At 39.9% G+C, this 20000-nt stretch overlaps 1 protein-coding gene across 1 annotated transcript in view; it reads left to right on the plus strand.

Moving 5' to 3' along the window:
• lrpprc (leucine-rich pentatricopeptide repeat containing) overlaps positions 1–20000 on the plus strand; it is a 153228-nt gene that overhangs the window by 64559 nt on the left and 68669 nt on the right. The window contains exons 13-20 of the mRNA XM_078557196.1: positions 564–657; positions 1413–1482; positions 5378–5405; positions 5988–6045; positions 6590–6696; positions 6904–6981; positions 9744–9800; positions 11816–11929. Of these exons, the coding sequence (XP_078413322.1) occupies positions 564–657; positions 1413–1482; positions 5378–5405; positions 5988–6045; positions 6590–6696; positions 6904–6981; positions 9744–9800; positions 11816–11929 (606 nt within the window). The remainder of the gene's footprint in view (positions 1–563; positions 658–1412; positions 1483–5377; positions 5406–5987; positions 6046–6589; positions 6697–6903; positions 6982–9743; positions 9801–11815; positions 11930–20000) is intronic.

Below are 20000 nucleotides of genomic sequence, written 5' to 3' on the forward strand. Positions count from 1 at the left end.
ATGCTCGCCCACCCAGTGATGCGCACGTTTCATGAATGAATAAAAATAAGCTGAGCAGCTCTCAGGGAACCGGCATGAATAAGATGGGCCAAAAGGCTGCCTTCTATGATAGAATAGTTATGACCCCGTATAATCTAAATAAGCCTACAGAAATATTTCCATTATTGAATAAGATTCAAATTTAGCAATATACATAGAATATTTTATTCTTTTATCACTGGGCATGTTTCTGAATCACTTTGTAACTTACTTCATTAACTTCACATGCAGCTATTTGCCTTAATTGTTTTAGGTTTTTTTTCATTTTAACTGTTTATTAAGATTATGTGCATTAAATTGCATTGCCAGTCCTAAATGCATGTGGCTGGATAAAGGATTTGTTCATTTGTTTTGGAAATAGTCAGATTGGTATTCATTGCATAAACTTTGGCAAATTAGCGGGCCTTTTTATTAAGTGTTTTTGCATGACATGGTAGGTCTAGTTCATGGGCCAACGAAAGTCTAACATTACCAGTTAAAAGAAGGGAAAATGCATCGATCTGATGGTTGCTTTGTCTATAAAGGAGAATGGATGTCTGGTCAACACGATGGGATTTTATGCCTCAGAACTCAGAACAGAAGCTTTAAACGGACATTTGGACAAGGTTTATTCTATGTGTAAGTACTATAACATCCAGCAAAATGACCTTTTCTTTACCTAGATGGGATTTTAAAAATAGCGTTATAAATATTGTGATACATGTTGAGGTTGATGTGGTGTTTTTCTTTTAAAGTGTTGATTTTAAATGAGGTGAAAATTTCCTTGGAGCTGCTTCTGCTCGGCTGGGATTTCCTCTGCACTTCTGGCGGAGTTACAACAGCGGAGCAGCAGGAGGTTTGAGGAAATGCACCCTCAAGGATTTTGCAACTTATTATCAAATGTAGGTAAATGCAAGTAATAATATAATCATAAACACAGAGCTAGTACTGACATTTGATTTAACTGCGATGTATTAACTCGTGAAAATACTTGAACTTTCAAAAAAAAAAGACTGATCAGTTGATCAAAATTGCACCATAAAAATGCGTAGCATTTAGGGAAATTGACAAGGAAACTGATGTATTTGATATTATAATCTACGTAAATGAGCCGAACTATGTCAATGCAGGTTGCTGATCTGTTTCTAATAGCATCTATAGAGGTTGCTACACAGCTGCTGCTTTTCCAATTTGCTGCTGGGCTTACAATGCAATTTCTGCCCTTATCACCAGCAATATGAAGTTAATGCTGTAAAAAGATAAATGAACGAATAGAATTTTCTTCTATAATAATTTCTTTATTGAAAAAATAGCATGGCTTAAAATGAAATTGGCGTTTGTTGTTTCAATTTGTCATTTTTCTAAATCTATCGTGTACATTCCTCTCTTGGCAGTATCGTTGCCGACAAATCCTGCAGTGGATTTAACTAGCTTCAGAGGCAGTCTTATTTTAGGATTTAAAAGGTAAGTTGATAGTATACAGTATTTAAGAAAAAATCTAGCAGTTCAACAAATTTTGTACAGTTGAGGAATCAGTTGATACTGTTATTGTTATGATTGATTAGATAACATTTAAGTTATAGGGTTACGTAAATGCTCGCATTGGAATTAAATATTCCACCAGTTACTTAACTGTTTATTATGTTACTTTAGCAGAAAAATAATTGGTTTTATTAGGGCCCCATCTGAGGCAAAATGAGCATTGACTGACTACTGAAATGTGCTTTTTATATTTATCCAGCAATTACAATATCATGCTCCAGTGAAGCACAAATATCTTTATATTTTAATTTTCTTTATGTTGTTTGGTCAATCATTCGGATATTCTAAATGATTATAAAAATGGTGCAACCTCTGACATGACTGCATTGTGTATTTCCTGTCTTCATATGTTAACATGCTGCTGACAGCTCCGATTCATTTAGCCTGAATTTCTTTATTCACTAATATATAACTCTGCTACCAACCTAATGAGTTATGGATCAAAAAATTTTGTGCTTGATGATGTTCTTGCCATATCAACTAAGTCTTCTATAAAACAGGCTCTGAATAACACATGTCAGGTGTATGTAGCAATGAAGTTGAATGTCTGTTCTGGTTAACTGAATTAAAAATTGGACTGTTGGTAATCTAGTATTGAAATATCTCTGCCTTAAATGCAAGGAAGATTTAGAGTGCTGCAGAATTGAGCTGTGTATCAGGTTACACTTTGAATGATATCACCAAGAAATGAAGGAAGGGCCAAGAGTAGATCATTTGGGATGACCCAAGATGATAGTATAGGGTAGTAAGAGAACCATTGTTTGAGATGTTCTGGCTACATTGAGGTAACCAGTTGTGCGTGGCCCCATTGAGCTGGATGACAGATGAGAAGTGTTGGAGGTGGATTGGTGTGATTGACTATATAAAAGACTGGAGTGAGGTCAAGAAGTGTTAATACATCATAGTCACAATCACAGAGAAAGTAATTTGCAACCATCAGAACTATTCTGTTGCGTGTAGGTGGCAAAAATCAGATTGGAAGGATTCAAGCAGAGAGCTATGACAGAGATAGGAATGGATTTAAGATTTGGAGAGGGAAAGTGAGGTTGGAGAAGGAGTTGATAATTTCCAAGAGCAGAGGGATGGACTTAAATGATTGATTCCAGCTATGTAACTTTATGGAATCTTGAATGCCAAACACTTATTTAAAAAAATTCTGATAGGGGTATGGTTACATGCCAGATCTGCTGGAGAGTGATCAGGAATGAAAATTCTGGGTGATTTTTCTTTCTGCTCCATAGCCCTGAAACATTTAAGTCAACTGTACATATTGCAGTTGACAAACGTTTGCTCAGTGTATATTTGAGTCTTTATGGTGTCACGAGGCTATGCCCCTTTATTATTGAAAATATGAATTGTCAACTTTCAACTGACTGGAAATTTTGCACTTTGAACTGAGAGCAAACTGTGTAAAAAAAAATGCAAGGCCACATTCCAAGGTGAAGGTGAGAAACCAACAAATCATCCTCCGGGGGATTGTGAAGAGAGACGTTTCCTATATTCCAGATAACCATCAAAACTCGTAACTGCCTAAGGAAGAGACAAGAAAAATGCAAAGTACTGGATATTGAAAGAATGGCTGCAATAGACAGATACACCCAAAACCTCTTTGAAATACAAGATGGGTGAAGTATTTCAAGGCAAGGCTGCCCAACCACAAGAGAGCAATCGCAAGTGATATAGGTGCTGTCAAGAAAGTCTTCAGTGGAGGAAACAGGCTGAAGGCTGCTCTTTCTACCTCTTTCTTTTGGAATAAGCATGTTTCCCAGTTCAAGAAGCCTACCGTACCAGAGACCTACCAGTGAACTGAGACCTCTTAATAATTGGAACATCTGCATCAGACTACATCCAAGAAACCAGCAGCATTGGCCGCAGCATTTAAAATTTATATCTCAAGGACAATCAAAAGGCACTTAACCATGTATTCTTTTACCATTTTTTATTGGACTCTAACTTCCCTTATTTCTGATACCTCTGTGTGTGTGAACCCAAATTAGGACCAAATGCTTGACATTGCATTTTTATTATTTTTCTTGGGTTTGTGGTAAATCTGTTCCTCCTTTGACTGGAGAAAACCTTGTTTGATTGGTTCCTTATTGCTCGCAGATTAAATAGTTAAATACATTCTGAATTGGAAAAGGACATATTCTCGTGAAAAAGAAACTTAAAAACCTTTGTTGTGACTAACCAAGGAGGTTGAATAGAGTGGAGCCAGTTCACCCCTTCTCACCTGGTCATAACAATGGCAATTTTATAGGCCAGGAAAAGTACAAAATGGTAGCAGTTATGGTTTTCCCACTGTCATTTCCTTTAAAGTGAAAACATAATATGTTTGTTGTATTGGGTTATGTCCATGGTCTATCTGAGATTGTAGGAAATACTTACTGGTAAGGCTGCTTGCCTTTTTAAAGTTATTACCTATAAATGGCTGCACAACCTTATATGCAGTCATCAACATAACATGCCCTTTAATTTACCATCAAAACTTTGCATTTGCAAATATGTTTTTAATGATTTTGTTGTGCTCTAGTGCAGTATCTGCATTAAAGCAGTACACCTTTCTAACACTGAAGGCTAAGTAATTCCATTTGTTTTTAGAACTGAGGCCCAAAATGTGTGACTTATAACCCTCTGTGATGCAAATGAGAATGAAAGAAAATTTAACCCTAATAAAGAATGCACACACTTTGCAATTATTAAGTGTTCTGTAAAATGTTAATTGCTGTTGTTGGCTGTCCCTCGATTCAAGGATGGCATCTAATCCGGGTTGAGAGCTTCTGCCATGGGTCTTCATGTGACTGAGCAGGCTGATTCTCGACCGCAGCATTTTGGGCACATGGGGCAGGATGTCCCCCAAGATAGTGCAGGATTTGCTTCCTTTTTTACCCTTCTCTGCTACTGCTTTGCTGTTAATATTAAACGTTAATACCAATAATTTATCAGTACAGGGGCACTTCATTCTCGTTCCTGGAAATCTCTTGGGAATGAAAGGTTTTTTTTTCATGTGCATATTTACGAAGAACATTTTAAGGATATGAATTTGCAATCTCCTTGGTTTTGCTGGGACTCAGCATTGTGATCAAAAATTGCATTTGGGTTTTAACAATGATTTAATTAAAATGGAAAGGAAGAACTATAGTATCTGCAAATGTGCTAACTGAAACGAATTGAGCAGTTTGAACACAACTGGTTGGCAGAAATCCACAACATAAAACTGCACTCCACTATTTATTAGTAGAATGATAAATAGTTCATCATGTAAAGCTGTTGGTGAGGGAAATGGAAATAATAAGGAAAACCATTTGAAATAAAAAAACGATTACAGGAATACTGCAGAAGGCAGTCCACCCTGTACAGCCCTTGTGCCTTTCGTCACCTTATCCCTTGTTCATAGAGTGCAGACCTAATCAGTGCTGTGTAGTATTTGCTCACTCTGCCCATCATCCAATTGATACTGTCCTTGTCCACCCTGTTCCTAGCCTGTACCATATAGCTCTCCTTCCCTTGCCCCAGTTCTGATAGTGTCTATCATCAATTAGCTACAGTCCGCTTCCATGAGCACAAAATTAACCAAACAGTTTAGAAGGGAAGACAATTTTGATCATTTTGGTGACAGGACCCAACTTTGATCCAGTAGTTTGGTAAAAATTAGGTTGGACAGCCTGCTAAAATGTAGTGGACGGTGTAATTGGGTATTCTGTTTCAGAGAACTTGTTTATTTATGTTATTAAACTGCACTTCATGTAAAACTCCATCGTTGTTTATCAAGATCAATTTAATTGAAATATGATTCTTTATGCTCTGCTGCCCCCTGCAGGTCTAAAGATATTGATTTACTCGCCAAGGTAAGTGCTAGCAAATAAGCAAATGAACTTAGCTGCACTGGAACAATATAAACTAAAAACAAATTTCTTATTTTAATCTTTCGAATATGGTAGAATTTTGAGAGGCATCAAAAAACCTTGATTTTCTGCATGTAAATTTTCTTCCACCTCTTAATAAAGCTTTGATTTACTGCTATGAAGAGATGTAGTATTTATATGGATTGCTTTAACCCTTTGGCAAATTCTTCAGTAATTAATTTAAAACTGACATGCGCTAAAAGGTTGCTTGTAAGCATTAATATTTTTTAAAAATATATATAGTCACTAGCTCAGTATTAGAATAGCCAAATAGCTTTCTTTTTTAGTGGGAAAGTGCCTGTCCTCGGAAGATGTTCAAATTTTGTTCGGTTTTATTTCCTAAAGCAGATTAGCTATTGAGCAGACCATGTTCTGTGCAGCATTTTACAGATGAAATGCCACAATATACTGTTGATTAATACCTTTATAGAAAAGTGCTTTGTTATTTAGAGAATGCAATTTCAAACACTGCTTGTTCTTGCGTTCCTCTATCACCTACAATATATTATTATTTTGTCTTCCCAGATAACAGAATTGTTGTACAAAGATGAGCGTTATTGCCAGAATTCTCCAGGACCGACTGGTAGTGTTTCAATTTCCTTGATTGTAACTTGCCCACAAATCCGTTCTATCTAATGATGGGGCTCGAAGGATTACAGGAGTAACACTGATTGCTTTTTTTTTTAAAGTGAAATTTTTTAAGTGTGTGGTCAGAAAACCTTTGAGTATCTTTCTGCTCCATTGAGTTTTCTTATCAATCAAAAAACTTTAGCCGCTTTTTTATTTGTAGCTTTTCGATAATCTTAATTTTAAATAAGATATTGATCGGTTTACTGAGAAGCAATGTGTTTGTGCCAAATGTTGATGTTGCAGTTATGATATTGAAAGTACGTTTATGCGCATCGTGAGTTTTTTTGTTTGCCTTCTATTTAGCATTCTTTGCACTGAGTTGTTTGCCATATATGCTGCTAAAGCAGCACGATCCACATGCCTCATTGATGATTGCTGCCATTTCAGACACAGAAACCTGAGCTCTTACAAATGATTTGTGATAGATTAATCTTGATAATGCGACAATCTCAATAATTTGTGGCACGATTATCTTGTTTTTTTTTCCTTTCTTACAGAAGCTGTTGGCTATTTTCTTTATAACTTGATTGACAGCATGGGTGACTCTGAGGTGCAGGCCAAGGAGGAGCATTTGAGACAATACTTCCATCAGCTGAACAAGATGGTACTATTTCATTCTAGCTGCATAATGCATGTCATGTATGACATGTATCTATTATTCTTAAAAATGCTGCTTTTAAGTACACTAGATCTCATTTAATGACATGGCTGGAATTGGGGAAGCAAATTACATTTCAAGTTATCCCAGTTACAGAATTTCCAGACATTTCTTTCAGCAGCATTTAATTTAAACTTGTTTTGTTTCTTCCAGGATATAGTAATCCCAGTAAATATCTACAGAGGAATTCGCAATTTGTTGGATGCTTTCCACGTTCCTGAGTTAATTAAGGTGGTTTACAACGCATTTGTCTTTTTCCTCATGTATACAGATTTTTTTCTACAAGATAAGTTATGCACTGTTATGTACCAACGTTGTAAGGTTTTGAATATCTTTCCAAACTTGTATTACACATGAGGAAATGATGACTTAATGGGACAGTGCATCACAGGATTAGCACTGAACCATATGAGTTAGGAAGGCCCTATGTTGCATCTGTATCTATCATCCGTTAGCTATGGGGTGGAACAATTTGCCTTAGTATCTTTGAGCTTAAGGTTCCTGGCTCCCAGTTCCTCTACAATGAATGCAGATGAGTTGGTGATTTAAAGAAAGAATGAGGTTTACTGTGATGCTCCTGTAGCTGAATAGCTTGTGACCAATCCCTATCTAAGTTTGCCCTTGAGGAACAGACCTTTGAAATGGGTAACACAGGTCTTCCGACACCTGTGAAACTAAAGAAGAGACAGTGGCCGGAATTTTCTGCCCCCGTTAGCTTCGGACGTCATGGCGGGCGTGAACGGACAATATGGCGGAAAGGCCAAAAATTGGTTTGATGACATCGTGAAACCAGTTTGTGATCGTCCGTTCCACTCGTCAATGGCGGGCCGCGTTTCCCGCCACTGGGCGTCGGGAACGTCGTTTTAATACATCTACATATAATTATAATCCTGCCCGCCAGAATCATCCCCCCACGCTAGATCATCTGGGCACAATCATGCCGATGTGTTTCACAACTGTACATAAACGACATTCACTTCACTTGGGACTTCGTGGATTGTTTGCCTACCTTACTTCGGGCAGTACTCGCAGTCATCGGTGCCTGACTTAACTGGCAGCATTTCATCACTTTTTGGGGGGCTCACGGGCAGGTGGCTTTTCAACGCCTGCAGGGCTAGGGCTTGTTTGGGGAAGGGGGAGAAGAGGGCTCGAGCAAGGGAAGAGGCTGCAGGGTAAGGGCTATATTGGGAAAGGGGGTGGTATCCCAGGGTGTGTGTGGGGGTGCATGTTGATCTGTGCAAGTGGCCTCAAGATGGTGCGGGCTGAGGAGGCAGTCTCCAGAAGAGATGAGGCCAGATGGACATGTGAGTGTGTGTGTGTGTGTGAGAGAGAGAGAGAGTGAGTGGTGATGCCCCTTGAGCTAGCGGTGAGTGAGATGCCAGTGAATGTGTGATGGCCTTGTGAGTGTGAGAGTTTAGAGTGATGAGATGGTTGCCTTACCCTGGCAGTATGGGTGAGATCATTCATCCTCTCCCTGTATTGGATAGCCAACCTCTTCTGTGCAGTATTGGCATTTACCACCACTGTCACCGCCTTCCAAGTTGGAGTGGTGATATTACTGGATCTCCTGTGGCCAGAGCAGGGGTGGGCCTCCAAAAGGCATTCCTGTGACAGGTCACTGAACCCTTCTTGGCTTTCAGTCACTGGAGCAGTCCTGGGCTGCAAGCATTGAGAACTGTGTGCATGTCTGCAGTTTAGATATAGCACCTGGAGTGAGGAAACAGTGTGATAACAGCATGGTAGGTGATTCAGAGGCCGCCGCCAGCGAGATGGCATGTTTCCAGTGGCTGCATAATTAATGAGGCGGGATTGGGACGATACAGTGTGAAAAGCCACCATTGCAGTCAGTGGGCATAATGTCCTTTTTCCCACCCGCTACCGCACTTAGTGCAAATCTGCAACAACTCCGCCGACTGTCTTTGAGAAGAAGCAAGAAATTGGGAATAGAAGAGAGACAGAATAGCCCAGTTCCTGCATTTTTATCACCTTAGAGCCCACTTTGTCCTTGCCTATGCTATCGTGCAGAATAGATTTCTGCATTACTTCTGATACTTCTATTGTGAAGAATGAGGTTCATACACTTGACATGGGTCCATTCTGAAAGGCACTCAGCTGGTATTAATAATGTAAAAATGTCCTTCTGTGTACAGAACAAATCTGGCCTAGCACAGTGGCTCTTAAATTCCAAATCAACCCAACCTGACAGCCGAAAGTTATTAACTCACCTGAACTAATGCCTATGTCTCTACGCATTTATAAAATGTTAGATATCTCAGACTAGCTTGGTAATTAGGACTGACATAGTAACATTTGTTTCAGCAATGAAGGGTATTATAATCTTTGAAAACAGTTTTCCCCCTCATGATAATGTGCTTACTTTAGGTGTACTGTCTTGATGAGGTACAGTGTAGGTCAGAACAATACGTTGCTCTCCTATGTCACCCTAGTATTGTACTTCATCTAAAACGTAATGTAATATTTTGAATATAGTTGCTGATTTTGAAGTTTTTGAGGTGGCATTGCTTGCATCCCATGTACCATTATCCAGTCAGTATTGACCCAGTTATCTCTGGATCAATAACCAGGCTGCTCCCAGAAGCTGCTTTCTGTGTTTCCTCTTGGAAGGGACAGAATCAGAGAATGAAATTAACACCTGAAACAATAGACATCACTCACATCAATTTTGATTTGTGTTTTTTTTTGCCAGGAGGGGGAGATGAGGTGGTGATTAACTGAAGTGAAATTACCTTAAGGCTCCTTGAGTGATTCCATCCTTTGTCCTTCTGTTACAGGAGATGTATCTAAAAGTTTCACAAATAAGGATGCCTGAACTTCTAAGAAATTTGAAGCCAAATTTTGAAATGTATTACTTTTTGTTACTGGATATTCAAATCCCTTCTCTATGCCCCCCTCTTCTCCTCACCCCAACACAGAAAAGTGAATGAAAAGCATCAAATTCTTAAATTCTAAATCCAAGAATTGCTTTTTTTCAGGATGTAATTGTTTTGGTGAATGAACAGGATAAACTGGCTGCTGCTGACCTCCCAAAAGTGAGTAGGAAGTTCAGATTGGAAATGGAGCTTTTACACAACATGTTCAGTTGAAAATTGAAGTCTGGTCTAATTAGATTGTTAGCTCAGTATTGTAAAGAGGCCAATTTATTCATGCAGAGTGCAGTTCTACCTAAGTAGATTATTAACTAGTCTAAGAAGCCAGGTGTTATGTCACTTTTCATTTGTCTGGGTACATTTGGGTAAGTATTTGTCTCTGCATTTGAGTGTGTTTTCATTCTCCCCTTCCTCCAACTGCTGTGATGCATGACGCTCTTGTCAGATTAATGCCAAAGGTGCTTGTAGTCAGTTACCAAAAGCTACCAGAGATAGCCCAGGTGTTTCAGTGTCTCTGATTTAGGCTCAAATCTGGGTGATGCCACAGGCTTTGTTTAGGATACAAATTGGGAACTGAACAAACTGGAACTTAAACATACAATATTGGATATCTTGATATTTTCCAGAGAAAATGCCTCATCACTTAGTGGCTTGAGTTTGATGCCTTCTGTGTATCGTTCCAAAGAAAAGGTTTCTCTATATTAGCTAGACAGTGAGTACTGTTGCCTCGAGAAGATGTGAATAAATAAGTATTTTTATATTTAAGTATTGCTGAAAAAAAGGCATTTTGTCGAAGCTTTTCATCTTGCATTGATCAGGACAATCACAAGACTACCAATGTCAGGGGAAGCAACAGCTTTATACAATATGAGAAGAGAGTGCTGATTGGTTGGCAAGTGAACTCTGATTGGTAGAGGCATTGCCCTGAGGAATGAACCAGCGCATGACACTGACTTATTTTGTTTAGGCCTGGTTTAAAATTTCAAACAATGCTTGGCGGTTAACTGTCAGTCACCATTAACTGGTGCATTCTCCATGGCAATGCCTCTACCAATCGAAATCCACTTGCCAACCAGTCAGCACTCTCTTTCTCATACTGTATAAAGTTGTTGCTTCTCCTGACATGGGTTTCCTTGCGATTGTCCTGATGAGTGCAAGACGAAAAGCTTCGACAAAATGCCTTTTTTCAGCAATACTCAAGTTCTGTACAACCAAACCACTATTTTTATATTTCTTGCACATTGAATTCATATACAAATGTTAGGGGATAAGAGAATGTGTTTATATTACAAAAACAACTTATAGCACCTTTGTTGTAATAAAACACCTCAAGGCACTTTGCAGGAGCATTATAAAACAAAATACTGCGTGACAATGAGCCACATAAGGCGATGTTAGGTCAGATGACTAGTTTAGAGAGGTAAAAGGAGGAAAGTGAGGTAGAGGTAGTGAGGCATAGTGAGAGAATTCCAGAGCTTAGGACCGAGGCAGCTGAATGCACGAAGCAATTAAAAACAGGGACCTCAAGGAGCCGGAATAAGAGGAGCACATATATCACGAAGGGTTGTGGGGTTGGAGGAGATTACAGAGCTGGGAGGGGCAAGGCCATGGAGGGATTTTGAAACAAGGATGAGAATTTTCAAATCGAGACGCGTGACCAGCAGCCAACGCAGGTCAGTGAGCTTAGGGGTGTTAGGTGGACTGGACCTGGTGCAATTTAAAACATGGGCAGCAGAGTTTTGAATTACCACAATTTTCAGGAGGGTGGAATATGGGAGGCCAGCCAGGAGTGTTGGAATCCAGTTTTGAGGCGATGAAGACATGAAAGAGCGTTTCTGCAACAGAAGAGCTGAGCCGGGCAAAGTTTGATGATGTTACAGGAAATAGGTCATCTTAGTGATGGCGTGAATCTGAGATCAGAAGCTCATCTCAGGGTTAAACGTGACACACAGGTTGTGAACGGGCCTTTTAAATCTCTGTCGCCAGAGAGAGATATAGAGTCGGTAGTTAGGGAATGGAGTTTGGAGTGGGGATTAAAAACGATGGTTTCAGTCTTCCAATGTTTAATTTAAAAAAACATTGAGGTTTGTTAATGGTTCAAATAATTTATCATTATCAAAATGGCTATTTTTTTCTGTTGTAAGATGCCTCTAATGTGCCTGATTTTGATTTATCAGGGGTCCAAGGCTAAAATTGTTGCCATAGAAACAAGATTGGCAGAGCTAAAAATGGAGAAGAAACCTATTGGAGAAACATTGAAGCAACTGATCCTATTGCTTTGTGGGGCTGAGGTAATGTCGGCAATTTCTTAGCTAAAATATATTGTTATGACCAGGTGAGGAGGGGCTGAATGGCTCCCCTCTTTGTCCTCTTCTTGTTTGACTGCAACAGGTTTTTTTTGTTTGGAAAGGAGGTACTTGCCAATTCAATGACTACTTAACTATTTACTCACTATGATCGTAAAATCAATGGAACAGGTTTTCTTAATAAAGAAAAGAGGTTTTATTATACTTAAATCGATATAAGTAAAATAATAAAATATGCACTGACTTTTTCACACACACACACTCTCAGAATTCTCAGACATACAAATGCAGATTACAGAGTGGGGTAGGATAGTTTGGCCAAATTAGAGTCCATTAAAAAGTAAACGAGTAAAACTGTAGTTTGGGATTCAGGTGGCATCAGGCTGAATTTGATGGTATTGATGCTTCTGATTTAAAGATGTAGGCAACTAAGTTGATTGTTCTTCAGGAGATCAGAACGCTGGTTTGGATTCTTTTAAGAAGTTACTGTCTGCAGCAAGGCGTCCTTGGATGATTGTAGTCAGCAAACAGGGCTTGAAGCTTACCAGCTTACCAGGTGGGTTGGAGAAAAAAGGAGGTAGGAGGGACCCCATTTAAATTAGTTCTGCTGAGAAAACATTAAAGCATACAAAGGCTTGGCTTGTCATGTGGCTGCCCTCTCCAACTGACCAGTAATTTAAGTATGATTGTGTATTCCCAAGTTAGGCCTGCCATTCCCCTTCCTAGACTGGTTCCCATTATTCAAGTGATTAGGTTTGATGATTTGTCTCCACCCAGTGGAGTATCTGGATGTTGTGCTAATGGAATAGAAAATATAGTTCATTCATATTCCTCTGAGGTCATTGTCTTTGGTGGGTTTTTGCAGACATGCCAACTCCATCTCAGTGGGGTTGGAATGTGGAATGCACAGTCATGCAAATTAGGTAGCCATCTTGGCTGTGAGTTTAAGACACTTTAGTCTGTGTTTTTAAAAAGTCTGCTTTTTAAAATTTCAAGTTTCCAGCTGCTGGATTAAAAATCATTACTTGGCATGAAGCACACCTTCTTCATGACAATATGGCCCATTGAAAAATGGAGGTATTGTATATGGAATGAAGTCATGTGTGCTCTTCCCGAAGGCAGGTCCTTGGCTCATTGTCTGTTGATGCTTCATCCTGAGCCGTTTTCTTAGGAGTTTTTGTCAGTGGTGGTTTGTCAAGGGCAGAGCAAGAAGGCAGGTCCAAAATCGATCTCAGCTGGAATGGGAATCAAACCCCTGCTCATGGTGATATTATGAACCACATGCTAGCCATCTAACCAACTGAGCTAACCATTCCCTGTATACGAATAATAGTTTTAAAAACAATGAAATGTTTAATGAGCAGAATTGTCAAATTCCAAAATTCTCCAGTTAAATTCTAATGCAGAATGATTTTAAGTTAGTTATAGAAACCATTCTTGAATTTTTTGGAGCTTTTCTTGGTTGCAACATTTAGTCATGCATTTATGGATTGTTTTACTTATACAGTGGCTCAGTGTAGATAGCACACTTTTGGCAGCATGTAATCCATTGGTTTATATACTCTGAGAGTTTAGTTGTTGTGCTATTTTGATGATTTTTGTATCCATTTTATGCTCCCAATTCCACCTCGATTCTTCAACAAACATAAGGTAGACAATACAACATATAGACATGCACAAGAAAGTAAATAGGTTAGGGTTTTTCAAAAATTGGTGGCATTTGAGGTTGCTGCAGTGAGGTCAGAACAACAGAACGGTTCCGAGACCTGATGTTTCCAACACAAGTATGATGAGCTGAATGGCTTCCTTCAGTAATTTCTATTATGGTATAAATTGGCTTGTTAGCTTTTGAATAGGTACAGATCTGCCATCCTCATCTGTTATGTGTTTTTCTTTAAATATTACTATCATGAAAAAAAGAGAGATGCTATTGAAGCTTTTCATCTTGCACTCATCAGGACAGATTCTCAAGAATACCAATTGTAAAGGGCACAACAATTTATACTGCATGAGGGACAGCCATTGCCTGGTTTATTCCCCATGGCAATGCCTTGACCAATCAGAGTCAACCAGCCTGGTTTGTATTTAAACGAAAGCTTGGCAGTTAACTGTTCCCTGGTGTCTCTACCAATCAGGGTTCACTTGCCAACCAATGAGCACTCTCTTCTTATGCAGTATAAATTGTTGTTCCCGTTGGCAATTGGTATTCATGCAAATCTGTCCTGATGAGCTCAAGACAAAAAGCTTTGATAGCATGTCTCCTTTTTCAGCAATATTCGAGTTCTGTATGACCAAATGACTATTTCTGCATCATTTGGTTTAAATTCATTTCTTAGGATAATAGGGTGGTTAGTGAAGGCAATAGCATGATAATGCCAAAGACCACATTGGCCATCAAGGGATCGGTTGAGGCAAGACATTTGAAAAAATTGGGTAAATATTTGAAGGAGAGGAAGATGGAGAGCTCTGAGGAGAAAGCAGGGGTACACAATGGTGGAATTAGATTTGGATTGCATAACGCTAGCAGAGACCTGATGGATCATCCTGTACCAAAAACCACTGCAGTACTTTTCACTAAATTCTTTCTTGGGCGCCATTCTTGGGACCATGCTGGACCATGGAGTTTTGAACTACATACCGAACAGCTGATTTAAAATGTGCAACTCTGAATGATTGCCAAGTGGAGCTCAGGTAATTTTTCATACGGGAAAAAAAGATTTCGAAAAACTGCAGAGTTTGCAATTGTGTTGAACTGTAATTTTCCATGCTCTGTGGGTGATGGTTCATTATCATCCTTCATTTCCTCTCATTGGACAACAACAGGCAAAAGATTGAATGGGCAGCTTTGGGAATAGTCTGTAGCTGGAGGCAGAATGTTGAATGGAAGCCTGGAGACATGCGGAACAATAGCTCTGCTGAGGGCCACACATGAAGGCATGTCACAAGCAGCCTTCGGGCTATAATCATGAGTGTACTGATGAAGGAGCTAATGAAATGCGAGATCACAGTTCTTCTCTTTGGAGCTCATCGAACGTTTTTTCAAAATCCTCATAAACCACATAGACTTCTCTATTCCCTCTCAATTTAGTTTGTAAGATGGGTCAAGTGGAACTTTGGAAATCCATGCTGACTTTAGTTTTATTCATTCAAGGGATGTGGGCTTCGCTGTCTAGGGTGGCATTTATTGCTCATCTCTAATTGCCTTTGGGAAGGTGATGGTGAGCTGCCTTCTTAGACCTCTGTAGTCCATGTGGTGTAGGTGCAACCACAGTGTTGTCAGGCAGGGAGATCCAGGATTTTGACCCAGCAACAATGAAGGAAAGGCGATCCATTTCCAAGTCAGGATGGTGAGTGGCTTGGAGAGGAACTTCCAGGTGGTGGTGTTCCCACGTATCTGCTGCCCTTGTCCTTCTAGATGGTAGTGGCTGTGGGTTTGGAAGGTGCTGTCTGAGGAACCCTGGCGTGATTCTGCAGTGTATCTTGTAGATGGTACACACTGCTGCTACTATGCGTTGGTGGTGGAGTGAGTGAACGTTTGTGTATGGGGTGCCAATCGAGCGGGCTGCTTTGACCTGGATTGGGTCAAGCTTCTTGAGTGTTGTTGGAGTTGCATTCATCCAGGCAAGGGAAGAGTATTCCATCACACTCCTGTCTTGTGCCTTGTAAATGGCGGACAGGCTTTGGGGAGTCAGGAGGTGAGTTACTCGTTGCAGGATCCTTAGCCTCTGACTTGCTCTTGTAGCCACAATATTTATATGGCTAGTCCAGTTCAGCTTCTGGTCAATGGTAACCCCCCCCAGGATGTTGATAGTGAGGGATTCAGCAATGGTAATGCCATTGAATGTCATGGGGCAATGGTTAGATTCTCTCTATTTGGTGATGGTCATTGCCTGGCACTTGTGTGGCGCAAATGTTGCTGGCCACATGTCAGCCCAAGCCTGGATATTGTCCAGGTCTTACTGCATTTGGACATGGACTGCTTCAGTATTTGCGGATTCGCAAATTGTGCAATCATCAGTTTACATCCCCACTTCTGACCTTATGATGGAAGGAAGGTCATTGATGAAGTAGCTAAAGACGATTGGGCCTAGGGCACTACCCTGAGGAACTCCTGTAGTGATGTCCTGGAACTGAGATGATTGACTTCCATCAACCACAACCATCTTCCTTTGTGCTAGCTATGACTCCAACCAGTGGAGAGTTTTCCCTCTGATTCCCATTGACTCCAGTTTTGCTTGGGCTCCTTGATGCCATACTCAAATGCAGCTTTGATGTCAAGGGCAGTCAGTCACCTCACCTCTGGAGTTCAGCCCTTTTGTCCATGCTTGAACTAAAGCTGTAATGAGGTCAGGAGCGGAGTGGCCCTGGCAGAACCCAACTGAGCGTCAATGAGCAGGTTATTGCTAAACAAGTGCCGCTTAATTGCACTGTTGATGACCCCTTTCATCACTTTACTGATGATTGAGAGTAGGCTGATAGGGCTTTAATTAGCCGGGTTGGATTTGTCCTGCTTTTTGTGTACAGGATATACCTGGGCAATTTTCCATGTTGCTGGGTAGATGCCAGTGTTTTAGCTGTACTGGAACAGCTTGGCTAGGGGCGCGGCAAGTTCTGGAGCACAAGACTTCAGTACTATTGCCGGAATATTGTCAGTCTTTGCAGTATTTAGTGCCTTCAGCCATTTCTTGATATCATGTGGAGTGAACCGAATTGGTTGAAGACTGGCATCTGTGATGCTGGGGACCTCTGGAGGACTTCCCTTATTCAATTCCTTATTCTTCAAAAGCTTTATAATTTCATTGCATATTGTGGACTTTAGTAGTACTCTCAAATGAAATAAAATTAACTGGTGTATAATTCTAAGCTTAATCCTGGTTTCTTTTTGAAGAACAGAGTTGCTTTTGCTACCTTCCAGTGCGCTGGCATAATTTCTCTTTCCAAACAATGTTTGAAACCAATAGTAGGAGCCTCCACTAATATCTAAATGTTCCCATACTTTTGATTACCTATTTCCTCTGCTTCACCACCCAGAACCATGTCCAGTAGTGTTTCCTTCCCCTATGGACATACAAAACAGCCTGAAAAAACACTGCAAAAATATTATTGATAAGCAGCAAGCTCTTTCCATATCCTGGTCTCCTTTTAGGACTTAGATCTACAGTTATAACTCTAATGTTAATATATCCCTCTTATCTATAAATTTTACCCCCTATAGGTTACCAATCCTTTGCTCTTCATCAACTCAAAGGGGATTCTGTTTTAATTACTTCTTTATTTCATTGCAATAGTGTTGTTATGATGTCTCTAATACCACTACCCACCTCTGGTCGCTTTCTGCCTTCCCTATCATATCACAAAAAAAATCTTTGTGTATTTAATTGTCAGTCCAATTCGTCTGCAACTGTGTTGCTGCTATTCTGTCATGATTTTCTATTTGAATCAATGATTCCAGTTTCCTAAATTTGCTTCTTGATATACTGAATTAATAAACAAATGTTTTCATTTAGATTCCTTGATTTTGCAATTTATCCTTGCTATTCTACACTCTGATTTTTTGACAGCAGTGTTTGATCCTCATTTCATAGATTAGAAGCATTTATATACTGAGGGCATCGCACTTTTCCTCTGATGATACATTGATGAGCTAATGGTTCTGACTGATTAACACCAAATTTAAGTAACTATTTAAAATCTGATTTGCACCTTGAAGTTCTGAAATGACCTTAAACTGCTTTGGAAAATCTGGATGAGTGGAGATAACTCTTCAGTTGGCTTGGTGACGAGATAATTTTTGCTGAAGTTGTTTTCTGATCTATCAGTGGTTTTGTTCATTTTCCTCCTCCAGTTTAACAATGTCTTGGCATAAATGTCCACTATTGGTATTCATAGTACGTTCAGTTGTTTAGTGGGGTGAGCAGAAACTTCCTTTTTCTCGAATAAAATATTTGACCCTTTTGCTGCGTTTGGATTGGTTTTAGAAATTCACTGCTTTCCTGTTCAAAAAGATAAAACCCTCCCTTCTCAAGTCCCCATTCACAGAGAAGCCCAATGAAGTTATAGTTCTGTTAACAAAATAAGAAATTATATGGCTAAAAATGCTATGGTTCCAGTTGGAACCAAGTTAGTGATCCTTGTCTCAGCCCTCAGATGCAAATGTTCAAGCCAGGGAGGGATGCAGATTTACACTAAACATTCACTCCCTCCACCACTGGGGCACAGTGGCAGCAGTGTGTATATACAAGATGTATTGCAACTCACTGAGCCTCCTGTGACAGCATCTTTACCAAGAAGGACGAGACATGGGAATACCACCACCTGCAAGTTTGGGAGCACCACCACAAGTTCCTCTCCAACTCACACACCATCCTGACTTCAAACTGTATCGCTGTTCCTTCTCTATCACTGAGTCAACAAACTGGAATTCCCTTCCAAACAACACTCTGGGTGTACCGCCACAAGATGAACTGCCATGGTTCAAGAAGGCAGCTCACCACCACCTTCTCAAGGGCAATTAAGGATGGGTAACAGTGCTGGGTTTGAATTAAAGAAAAAACATGTGGTCACATTGCTGGAATAGAGCACTGACCCATGTACAGAAGCTTGCACAAACTTACTGCTCACCAGGACTGTCTGGGGTTTTACCTTCCAGTTTAGATCGAGGGAAATGATACCTGACTCAGCTTTTGAATTGTCTTGCGTTTAACCCAGATTGGAATAATTTTCCAATCCTCATTTTGGTTACTCTGGAACTGCTGAGTGAGTGGTTAACTTTTGGCCATATCATCAAGAAGTCAAGCACGAAACACTATTTATTGGTTACAAGCCACAATTAAAGTTGGGTACACAGACACGCATATACATGCATGAGAGTATTGGAGTTATCTGGACTGTTCTCTTTGGAGCAGATAAGGTTAAGAAGTGACCTTACAGAGGTTTCCAAGATGATAGGTTTTGATGGAGAAAAATTACTCCCTGTGGGGAGTAGATCAATAACTAAAGGTGATAGGTTCAAAATCATTGGGAAAAAGTATATAAGGATGATGCAATTTTTTTTTCCACTGAGTTGTCAGTAGCTGGAACACTACTGAAAAAGTGGCGGAAGCTGATTCCTTAGATAATTTTAAAAGGACTGGCGCATGAAGATGGGGAGCTTAGAAGGTTACAGGTAAAAAGCGGGGAAGTATGATAAAGCCTGACTGCTCTTTCTGAGAGTCAGCACAAGTACTATGTGCCAAATGGTGGCCTCATGGGCTCTAAAAGTTTTTGTGATCTTGTAGTTGAGTAGCAAATCATTACTAGATAGAGATACTTTAAAAAGCAGCAAAGGTTACACAGACAATTTAGCATATCACTAAATTGACTCTTGGTGAGATTGCTCTGAATTATTATTTACACCGCTGAAAATTTAACTGCTTTGAATAGCTGGTTTATTAAATAAACCATGTCCACATGTATGTGATTAGCAACATTCAGAGCTTATATAGTCCCATTCTTACAAGTGTTTTGGTTAAGTCAGTCTCCTTCCTCGCCCTGGGACAGAGGCATAAGTTTCTGAAATCTTCAGTGAGCCCACTTTAGGCAGCGAGACTTTGTTCCACTTAAATTTTAATTGAACTCATCTTATGTAGGACTGGTCGTATTTGAGCCAGTTTTACTCCCCCTTTCTAATCTCGGTTACTTCGAAAGTGGACTGGCATTTTTCTTTGTCCGCAATCGGTTGGTACACCTCCACTAGCTAACTCACTTTTTTTTCTTTAACTCCTTGTCCTATACCTTTACAGGCTATACCTGGTAATGGCACTTTTCTGCACCTCTAAGATAATTCTTGTCGAAGTAAGCAAGCCTGATTGAGCAAATTAGAAAGACTGATAGTTACATAAAGCCAAAGAGGGACAGCTTGTTCCATATAGACAAATATCTAATACTACTACTCCTGACTACCAATAGACTAACACTGAGGGATGTGGAACCCCCATTTTTATATTCTAATTTTAAAGGCAGGTCTCCCTCCAATAGTTTACATAATGTATGGATGACATTGGTGCCAGAAGATCCC

Source organism: Cetorhinus maximus, chromosome 14 (assembly GCF_964194155.1).
Source record: "Cetorhinus maximus chromosome 14, sCetMax3.hap1.1, whole genome shotgun sequence".
In the NCBI taxonomy this organism is placed as follows: Eukaryota; Metazoa; Chordata; class Chondrichthyes; order Lamniformes; family Cetorhinidae; genus Cetorhinus; species Cetorhinus maximus.